The 10997-nt window shown below is 37.5% G+C and overlaps 1 protein-coding gene across 7 annotated transcripts in view; it reads right to left on the bottom strand.

The window, feature by feature from the left end:
- Nucleotides 1-3015: 3015 nt before the first annotated feature.
- Nucleotides 3016-10997, bottom strand: part of KLC1 (kinesin light chain 1) — a 46418-nt gene continuing 38436 nt past the window's right edge. For 3 of the 7 annotated variants that reach the window (XM_064460851.1, XM_064460850.1, XM_064460852.1), the window contains 3 exons: nt 10258-10388; nt 5666-5732; nt 3016-4357 (listed from right to left, as the gene is read on the bottom strand). In XM_064460851.1, the coding sequence (XP_064316921.1) occupies nt 4292-4357; nt 5666-5732; nt 10258-10388 (264 nt within the window). In that variant the 3' untranslated portion in view covers nt 3016-4291. The remainder of the gene's footprint in view (nt 4358-5665; nt 5733-10257; nt 10389-10997) is intronic. The other 4 variants (XM_064460854.1, XM_064460853.1, XM_064460855.1 and 1 more) reach the window with 2 other exon arrangements.

Below are 10997 nucleotides of genomic sequence, written 5' to 3'. Positions count from 1 at the left end.
GTGTATAAATATGGGGAGCCTAAGGACTGATCTGGTTTTAAAAACTACTTCACTGTGCTTGTTCCATGCTCTACACAATATTTAGTCTCTCTCAACAGTGTGTGCCAGCACAACCCTTAGAGCAGCTTTGAGCTTCCCGATGTAGGTTGAGCATTAAATGAACTTCCAACTACAGTTTTCTAAGTATTTCTTGTTTAAAAGCAGACATAACTGAAGAACAGTTTTGCAACCTCACTGTAAGCATAAGCATTTTCCCAACAACTCAGGTCTTTTGACCTCCATCAGATGGTGGCACTGCGCTTTGCTCCTTGCTTTGTTGTTTTGGGCTTTTAAAACTAGTGACCTTGACTATTCAGTGTACTGAAACTACTGTGAATTGAGGAGGGGGGGTAATAATCAAGTGTAGGTAGATGTTCAAGGTTTCCCTCAATTCTAAACTACTAAAACAAAAAAAAGCCAATGTTTATACCAATACTTGTTTAAGTCTGTGACAATGTGAAGTTGCTACAATGAAATTGTAAACTTGACAGCATCACATCTTTTAACATTTATTCTCTGAGTACAGGCTAACATTACCAAAAATGCAATTCTCTTAGCAGCTTTCAGACAAAATACATGACCTGCACAACAAAACTGAAGTTACTTGAACTCATCAAGTATTGTAAACACACTTTCAACGAAGCACTGCACGCCCCTTTTATTGTACATTTACAACAGAACCACACCATTTTCAAAATTACTGGATTCAAAGGGTACAATTTAAGCACAAATACTTCTCAAGCTTAAAACCATTTTAATTTACTGCCATTCAGGAAGGATTGGGGGGTGTTTGTTGTTTTAGGAAAAGTTACAAACTCCAGCTGACGTGTCCAATTGTTCAGTTGTCCAAGTGCTATGTTCTATCACTGCAGTAAGCAAGCACAAACGTCACAGCAATAGTTCAGTTATTCCTCTAAAAGGAGCAAATCGTGAAACAGTTGTATCTTACAATAATATTAAATAAGATCTAAACTCAAGAACAAATACTGCCAATAATCCTAAAGACTAGTGCACAACCAGAGGGACAGAAGGGCAACAGGCACCCTTCTGTCGCTAACAATTCAGAGGGTGAGTCGGCCTGCACGCGCCCCTTGCTGACTGTACACCCCACAAGCACCAGCCCCTGTTCGCAGCGGAGTCTAGAGGGACTGCCCTAACCTGGACTCCTGCTAAGTTTTTAGTGAGGCTCACCCTTACAATCCTGGGCAAGGACAAACCTGCTGGATCAGAACCAAAATAGCACTACCAAGATTGCAGTTTTCCTACCAAGATGTCTGGCAATTTTGAAGGTCCTTTCTAGCCTTTCATGTCATCAGAGCTGTTGATTTAGTTGGGTACTGAAGATATCCAAGAACTGTACAATTGGTTTTATACTTCATGCAGACTGTTAGCTACAACTGAAACGGAGGAAATCCAGAAAGAAAATCTTACATAAAAGCCAACTCAGAAGCCCACCTGAAATTTAAATGTACACAAAACATGTCCAGCAGTAATTAGTTCATGAACTATTCCATAAGCAAGGCTGACCTGAAAATTGGTTTTGTACTTTTCAAGTTTTTCTCAAACTGCAAACAGCTCATTGGCTCATGACTGTAAGGACCTGGCTATCATTTATGGAATGGAGGACTCCTGAAATTTGTTTCTTCGAGAAAATTTAACCTTTGAAATGTAAGAATTGTTTAATAAGCAGTAGCTCAACAATTTAATCTTCCAACACACTTCAAAATACTCTATAAAGGTTTAAACATTTAAAAGCACAGTGCTGTAATGCTACCAACAGTACAACCCTAAACAAGAAAGTTCCCTCGCTATCACCATCAACATACAATGGCCTTGCATTTTAAAACTTCATGTACATTGTAATTTGGCATGGGTAAATATTTTATTGCTATCTACACAAGTTGGGAGGGGGGTTGTGGGGTGGGATTTTTTTGGTGGTTTTTTTTGAGAGGCTGCAAAAATAATTCTCCTTCAAAGTTAAGAGATGAATGTAGAAAACACTCCTCAATTTAAGTAATTCCTTAATACCAAAATCAGCTCTGTGTTTAAATAGTTTTGTAAGGTTTTTTGGAAGTCAGACTTTTATAACAGTCTCTAAGTGAAACACTGAACTCTGCAGAAGCGCGTGTTCCACGGCCCACTGAGCCCCTCCTGCAGCAGCAGCATCATGCTGGTGTGACACCGGTTGACTGCAAGGGGTGTTGGCAGCGAGTTTCTCACCGGTACCGCCAGCAGGACGAACGCCACCGTGGCGGGCTGCGAGGCGAGGCTGCGGCTGGGCTCTCCTGCCGGCTCCCCACCTGCCCGTCAGCTGGATGCCAGCACCCACCCAGCTCGGCCACCTGCTGTGCAGTGCTTTGGGCAAAGCTGGCTCGCTCTGGCTTTCTGCAGAGAGCCGAATCCACCAATGGGTGTATATAGCACGTTTTGCTTTAGGGGGGGAAAAAGTATATATATTATGTATATTTTTAATATAAAAAGCTCTTAATAAAAGATTAAAATTCAGAGTCTACGTTATATGAGTATATATTGTTAAGGTAACTGAGCAACAACTTGTTCTTGCTCGAGTTCATTAATGAATTGCACTACTCTGTGCTAAAACTTCTACATATTAGCAGCATCATATCCCACCGTTTCCAAACAGTCCTTGTAGCAGGTACACATACCATAGGCAGCTTTCTTTAAAGAGATGCTAATCAGGTACCTCCTGGTAAACATGGTCAAGTGCATTACACATACGACTTTTTGCATCAGGTTTTGTAACACAACTTAAAACCAAATGCAACGCCAGTCACATACTTCTACAAAGTACTAATTCTAATGACTCTTCACAGCCTGTTCAAGTACTAAAACTTGCTTATGTCCCTATGTTTTACCTCCTTCGGTTGGCGTTAACCTCGAATGAATATTCCAGCTTTTCCCAAAGTTAATTTCATTCAGCATTTTCCAACTCACAACTATGACCACAAATACATCTGTACGGACACCAGTTGATTTTTTTACTTTCTCATCCAGCTTCACATGAATAAGAAATTTTTACAAAAGATGAACAAAATTACAAGCTTTACAGAAAAGCAAAAGGAAATACTAGTGTCTATAAAAGACTTAAAACATACATACTTAGTTCCAGCAGCAGTCCTGTATACAGACAGCATATATATTAACCCTAAGTAGATTTAACATGGATGTGTGGTCAAACGAGTCGCTTGCCACTTACGGCCATCTAGTGCTTCCACCAGGGCCCTTCAGATTTGGGTGGTCCTTTGCACAGCAGCTGCTCCGCCGTGTAACAGCCTCGCGTGCGGTTGCCTGCCTCTGCTGCCACTGCATCGGCCATTACGGAGAAAGGCAGGACTTGGGATCAGCATAAGGAAATGCTGGAGCACTTTCAGCAAACAACAGGATTGTGAATTCCAGTGGACAAGCAAGATAGTCAACCTGAGGCTTGATGTTTCCCTAAGAGCAACAGCAGCTGCTCCGGGACAGTTGCAGTCCAAAACTTCAGCATTCGTCATCCATACAGGGTAAAGGTCAAAACGTTTTCCATCTCTCCTGACCAACATGAACCACCCTATCTCCATCGATTATTGTGCCCTAAGACTTACGTCAACGAGTATCAAAGTTATGCTCACAGGTATCACTATTCATGCTATCTATATGTAATGTAACCCCAACCATCTCTTCTGTAAGATTTAATAGCTCAATCTAGTGGTTAAGTAAGCCGTGCCTAAGTGCTGTTTTGCCAGCTAAGATATCTAACATTACAATAATCCGTGGTGCAAAGGAAAGTCCCACCAATACAGTATGCTCAATTTGAATTTATACAGTAATGCACATAAATTCATCCTTTTCTCATTCCAGCACTGTATATATTTACTTCTACACATCTAATTTTGCCTGCATTTTCAAACACCTTCGCATTTTGGTATCCTTTAAATATGTCTGTATTTTTACATTTTTTTGGCTGCTGTAATATTCAGATCTATTAAAGAAATCAACATTAAGTAGCATGAATGGGAGCAGTGCAATGAGCAATACATACCTACACAGTTTTCCTTTAGAAGAAAATACCCACTAATGCCGTGTTTAAAATCATTCCTATTTAGAAAAGTAAAAACAGCAGTCCACTGGGAAAAAAACCCAACATCTACAAACTAGGTGTTCCTATACTTAATGATGAGGAACCAAAGCTTTGAAGGTCTCAGTGCTTCTTTATTCACCAAGGAATATTAGCTAGCTTCTGTCCAAGATCTCAATGCGCCAAATCAGTATGACTGACACTCAGAGCTCTCGAGTCTGTCAGACAATTATTTCGTTCCTGTGTGAAGGGGAAAAAAACAAACAAGTAAATTAAGCCGATGCCCAGACAGTTCAAGCAAACAGAATTACTAGTTTTCACAAACAAACAAATACAAGGAACTACAAAGAACTGCCCTTGTTCACACTGGGTAGGGGAACACTCCTCCATATTCTAATAAACATCTTTTTCCCCAACTTTCAACTAGCAAAACTGAAAAGATCTATCGATATATATACACACCCTTTACAACCCTGCCCCAAGTCTTACCAGAAACGCAAGAGCCCATCTACGGGAATTGCCATGAGTGTCTATAGTGGGTGAACTAGGAAAGTTCACAAGAATCAAGGACTGATTTTAATACCACAGTGTGTGCACAAGCAATAAATTACTCTTCTGGAGGTCACAGCAATTATATACTAAGGATCCAGTTCAGGGGCATCTAGGGCATGACATTGGAGACGTTGGAGCTGTTACTGCAAAGAGGGTTTTTTGGCTGCAGTTCACCCTACGTGAAGTTTTGCATACATTTCACACCACAGAAAACTCCGCAGTACGTTCATTAGAGATAATACAGTTAACAGACCTTTATGCCACTCGACAGTAAAATGAAAGCCACACAGTTTGGGCTTTCATGTACAGCTTAGAACAGAAGCAACTTTACCTTCCTAAAATTAGTTGCAGTTACTGTGTTAGTAAAATGCACAACAGTGTTTAGAATGCAGAGCATCACTAGCTTATTTGACAATGTAAGAAACAGTGACTTATTAGGTAAAAACAGGAAATGGGCACACCATATACAGTTAAGCAAAATAAGGTTTTATATTAGCAGAAGCACAACATAGATCAGACAACCTGTTACAGACTGCTCCTGTACAACCTCAGAAACAACTGAAGTGGCATTTAAGGGAATCTGAAAATGTACAGCAATTAAGATGATTGGGCTCTGTGCAATAAAGGGGCTGAAGTAAAAAATGCTTCATAACTGGGCTCTAAAAATCCTTGGGTTTTTTTAATTAATGTTTACAAGAATGTAAGAATCCAGAAGTTTCATATCTGCTGCAATAGTCAGAAGGTCCAAAGCCAGAGCCTGCTTGATAACCTAAAAGCCAAAGCTCTTTACTGGTCAGATTTAAGCACTTAATGAAAATTAAGCATAATTCACAAAAGTGTTATGGAACGATGCCTTAAGCATACGCTTTAAACATCTTACTGAAGTAGGTTCTTACCAATCACTAGGAGTTTGTTGGTTTATTATTTATCATACTCTTTTTAACCCAAACCCTACTAATGATATCAATTTTGTAAGAGTATTGTAGGGCTTCTTACTTGAAAATGATCTTCAGTAGCCTTGCCACCCATGTTAAGAACATTCAGAGAACTGGCACGCTTCATGCTGCAACCAGGACAGTGAACATGCAAGGATAAACCAATCAGAATAGCTGAAAACTAACGGCTCTGAAAACAGAAGTATAACAACGAGCAATGCACAGTTAAGGGAGGTTGAACAAAGCCCCAAAACTGATCCAAGGGATACCCTTCAAGATAACTACATCACTTAAAATTTCTTTCTCTTTGGTTCTAAATTACATATAAAACAACAAAAAAAACCCCAAGCTCCTCAGAGCTTAAACATTTCGGACAACTGATTTAATTTCAACTCAAAATCTCAAGTTTTAAACCACATCAAATTAATATGCTGATTTAGCACTGGTTTTTAATTAGCTAATTCTCAGTTTCCATTTCATGCAGCTTCTTACAAAAGCATCAAAACATTCAGACAGTTTAGGAAAAAAATGTGAAACATTAGTAAGTTTGTCACATAGGCAGCATCTAACTTGGAAAAGCTACAACATACATTAATTTAGTACTTTCTGCCTCACCTAGGTAAGTCTCCAGAATCTATTTCCAAAAGCATTTTAAAAGTCTTTTCTTGTGAACATTTCAAAGGGAAGGGAAATAAGACGGTTGCTGCAATTAACTTGGGTTATGCTTTTGGCTCTGCAACGCTCTGAGCAGTGGTAACAACAACCCTCAAATACTGTACTGAAAGCAACAGATGAGGAAAACAAAAATTAATCACCTACACAGGAACGACCGACAGTCAAAATATCACTGCATTAACTGTAATATCTACTGGTGCTTGAGATGAGGATTAATAATTTATCTGCATTTCTCAAACATATACAAAATTTAACAAAAATATTTTAGAGTGTGTATAATGAAATTCAAGATCAGCCATAAGCTTCCTGTCACCATGGTGACTGCAACAGGAACATCTCATGTACTTTATCCCAAAGTGTCTGCTCATTACTCAGAATGTACGATGTGTGCCTTCATTTTTCACTATTTTTTCTTCTTTAATGATTTCAGAACTACTAAATGAGTACTTCGAATATATATTTGATGAACTATTCACAACACAATCGGGCCCTAATCCTGCAATGCTACCTACAGTTTAGAGAGAACTGGCTGATGCAAAGTTCCCAGTGCCTTCCAATAACATGGAAAGGTTTATCCATACAGATCCCATTAAACATTCACCAGTTTTTCCTTCTGCTGAAGCAAGACTACTAACAGTCAAAGTCAAGCACAAGTTTTAAAAGCTTTCATAAAGCAAAGGTTTAGCAGAATAAGGAACCAAAACACTGACAAACATAGGCAACAGCTGCTACAGAACACAGGCTAACTTGTTTTTCCTAGCATTAAGTTTGCACGTTTCAAAAGCTAAAAAGCACACAATCTAAAATATTTGACATGAGTGTTAGCAACAACAAAGCAAGGACTCATGCATGGTATACACCTCGCATTTATTCAATGAAACATGTACATCAGAGGTTATATGTAGAAGTCAAAGTAAGTTAATCTGTAAAACACAAATGAAACATTACATAAAACTCTCAGAAAGAGCATAAAGGTTTATGGAAAACATTCCAGGGGAATAGAAAATCCACCAGTAAAAGTTTAGACAAGTATTTTTAGGTTCTCGCTGAAGTGCCAATTAAAAAAAACAATGCAAAACAAAAAAATTTAACACATGAGATACTAGTTTTTTTGTGGGGTTTTTGGTTGTTTTTTTTTTGGTTTCGTTTTTTAAATCAACATACTTAAGAACTTTAGACTAGCAAATGGACTTTTCATTCCCTCCATGTCAGAAACAGGATTGCACGAATAGTATGCAGTTGTTTTTTTGGTGCATAAGTAATAGAGATACTGAAAGCTCTTTATGCTTCAGTTATTGTGTGCTTCAAAGAACAGTTCTTAAAGAGATTTGTTCTTTGTCAAAAAGGCTTTTGGCATGATCTTAAAGAAAGTTTCCCTGATGAATTTTCTACTTCATCCTCTTCAACCTTCTGTATCAAGCAACATGAAAACTCAGTCTGTCTTTCATGCTGGGATATTGATGTAATTCTATTTGAGTATTTCTCATTCCAAATCATACCAGCACTGTCAATTACTATTTACAGAAGCAAAGTATATGCAACAGGTGTAAACCAATTTCAAAATCAAGTCTTCATAGAGACCTGGGCAGGGAATGCAGAGGTGTACAGGTAAGGAGGGAGGCACAGAAGTCTTCTACCTAGAGCGGCTGACTTCATAGCAAAAATGACCTATATGTGTGCTATGTCAGTATTGTAATATTCAGCTATCAAACACACTAAAACACAAAGATTTGCATAACAAAAACTGAATCTCCCTTTTGCTAAGCTCAGAAGCAGGAAAAAAAATTATTTCCTACAGAAGCATTTCCTACATTTTCTTCAGAAAAATGATTTCTTGGAAAATTGGTATGTACAGCTGTGCTTCATGTCTACAAAGCTGGTGTTTAATACCAGGAATCTGAGCTGGTTTTAATAAAAAATGCAAATATAAATTAGGATTAAAGGAAGTCTGTATCTTACAGGAACAGAAACTGTAATATTTATTGTCTTACACACTCAATGTGGATATCTACATAAAAGCCTGTCAGTGCAATTCATTTATTGCAAGTTTTAAGAATAAATTATTCTCAGAACTACAGCGACATCTAAAAAACAAGAATATTTTGTCAAAAATAAAAAGCAAGAAAGATACTGCTTTCTCTTCAAATTTGTTTCATATTAATGTCTTTATCTGAGGAAATCTTATCCGGTGACACAGACCCCACAGTATAAATAATGTTGATGTGGGTAGATTACTTCTGCATTGGTCAAATAACACTACCAAAGAGCAGACAATAAAGAGGCAGAGGAGTTCTTACAGGACACTACAAAGCCAAATGTCTTCAGTTATACGTAAGCATAATTTTCTACACATATAATCATGGAGTTACTTTACCTGCAGATAAAAGTTAACTCTATTTACTACAGAGAACAAGGAATAAAACTCTTGGCTTTTAAGAAACTGAAAACCTTTCCATGCCTCACAAAAATAAGGAGAAAATGCAAAATTGGCTATGAATATCTGCATCTATTCATACAAGATTATACCTGAACTATGATGAACTCTAGACAGAACTGAATAAACAGAAAACTAATGTATAAAAATACTAATACTGAAGACGAAGGAAATCCCTTTTATTCTATTTGCTTGTCTTCCTAAAGCATTTTACATTTACATATTTCCTCCTTCTAATTACATGTTTTTCACAGTTTATTCCCAATCTGTATCATATCTCAGAGGCAGTTCTTAGTAATGTAAAAATACATACAAAGGGATTTTTGACCTTGAATTTGATTCAGTGCCTTCAACATCAAGTCTCTGGCAGCTGAGAGTGAAATTTTGAACAATTCTAAAAATTCAGATCAGCTGAATTTGCAAGAGATACACGAGGAAGAGAATTCTATGTGTATTGCTGCTGCACACTCTGTTTTAAGCTACATAAAAATAGCGAGGCAAAGCTTCATTGGAGCACTTACAAAAACACACTGAAACCCTGCCTCCAGGTCACTGTCTCAGTATTACCATCATCATCATCTGCTGTATTACCCACAGAACTGCTCCATCAGAGGGCAATCCAAGTTCTCCAGTTTAACTTTTTTAAAGTGTAAGTTCAAATTCACACTGTCATACAGTTTCCTGTCAATTAAATGAGTCCCAGTTTTCCACAGCAAGGGGAAAAAGCCCTGGAAAACTGACTGCAATCATGTGGGGGTGAGGGGAAACACCCATGAGTGCTATAATGAAAAACAGTAGTACATTTTAACATTTCAACTTCTCTGCAGCAGCCAGTAAATGATCCATGTTCTTATGCATTTATTACAAATATTACATACATCCAAATCCATAATCATATGGTAAACAGGAAAAAGTGAGAAGTCAGATTCATTAAAATTTGAATTTTTACCACTGACTTCACTGAGGCCAAAATGTTAATGAGATGCACAACTAGGTTCAAGTTTTTCAACATTTCCCTCCGCTCTCTGAAGTCTGGGTTTTCCAAAAATAAAACTGAGAAAGGCTCAGGTCAGTAATTTTCTTTATACCCACAGCAATATATAAAGCTATATCAAGAATATATCAAGATATTAAGCTGTAACAAGAATGTTAGCTGTGGGTTTACTGTATTCAAGCTTTTGTTGTAAAAATCAGTAACATTTATTAGTCTTTACTGCTGTCTGAAAAGAATAATTTCGCAGGTAACTAATGTTTACCAATTCTATGAGGTTTTTCTATTCTTCAAGTGACTAAAGCAGTAAAAAGGGAAAACACACTGTTAAAATTGAGCTAACTCTTAAAAGCAAATATAATTCTTCAGATGTTACAGAACTTTCATTTTAAGTTTAAGAAATTATTTCCTATTTTATTTTTCTTTATGATATAAACCTGTATGATAAGCAGTTAGCTAAGCGGAGAAGAAAACACTGCCCTAGGTACTGGACTAGCCTACAGTGGGGGCACAGAACGAGGGCACACCAGCACAGCTAAGAAGAGATAATTACCCTGGATTCTTTGGTTCACTGTCTCGTGAACTTCCTCCCTTCAGCTTTCTAACCAGCTTCTCACTGCTGCGTCTAATGGAAGCACGAAGTTTGCTAAAGGAACCACTGCGTTTTAAAGATCCAGTGCCATCCTGAAAAAAATTGAACAGATGTGAAAGTGCAAGAGTTTGACGCCCTCCCCCAAACCTGGTTCAAAAACATTTCATTGGTTAAAAAGGTTTTTTTTTAATTGCCATTAATATATACTTGGTACAATTACCAGAACACAGAGTATCATATAGCTATAACTTTAACAAAACAAAAGGGTTCCTTCCAAATTGTAACAAAGATTTCTAAATTGTGAAGACATGCTCAAGCCGTGATTCATAATAATTAATAAAACCCCTCCACAGCAGTCAAACAATTCACCATCACCATGTTACCACTTCATATGAGCGCATTGTGGTTAACAGAGTAAAAGCCCCAAGCAAAAGCATTCCACCAGAGTAAGGAAAAAAAACTGTTTTATTTTTTTCTAAACATCTACATTACTTGCAAACACGTTTGTTTAATCCTAAAATCCTTAAACAAAAATATCTCTGATCAGAGACATCTATGGTTAAATTCCTGTGCTTCATTTTAACTTTCACCAAAGAGAATGTAAGACATGATGAATTTTTCATACATTGCATGTTTTGCACTACTGTGCTGATCCAAAGAAACTTCCAGCTGACCACAATCCTATTTTTAAATGTCTTACT

This window comes from Phalacrocorax carbo, chromosome 9 (genome assembly GCF_963921805.1).
Source record: "Phalacrocorax carbo chromosome 9, bPhaCar2.1, whole genome shotgun sequence".
Lineage (NCBI taxonomy): Eukaryota > Metazoa > Chordata > Aves > Suliformes > Phalacrocoracidae > Phalacrocorax > Phalacrocorax carbo.
Note: the sequence above shows the minus strand (reverse complement) of the source record. Positions and strands in the feature narration are given on the sequence as shown.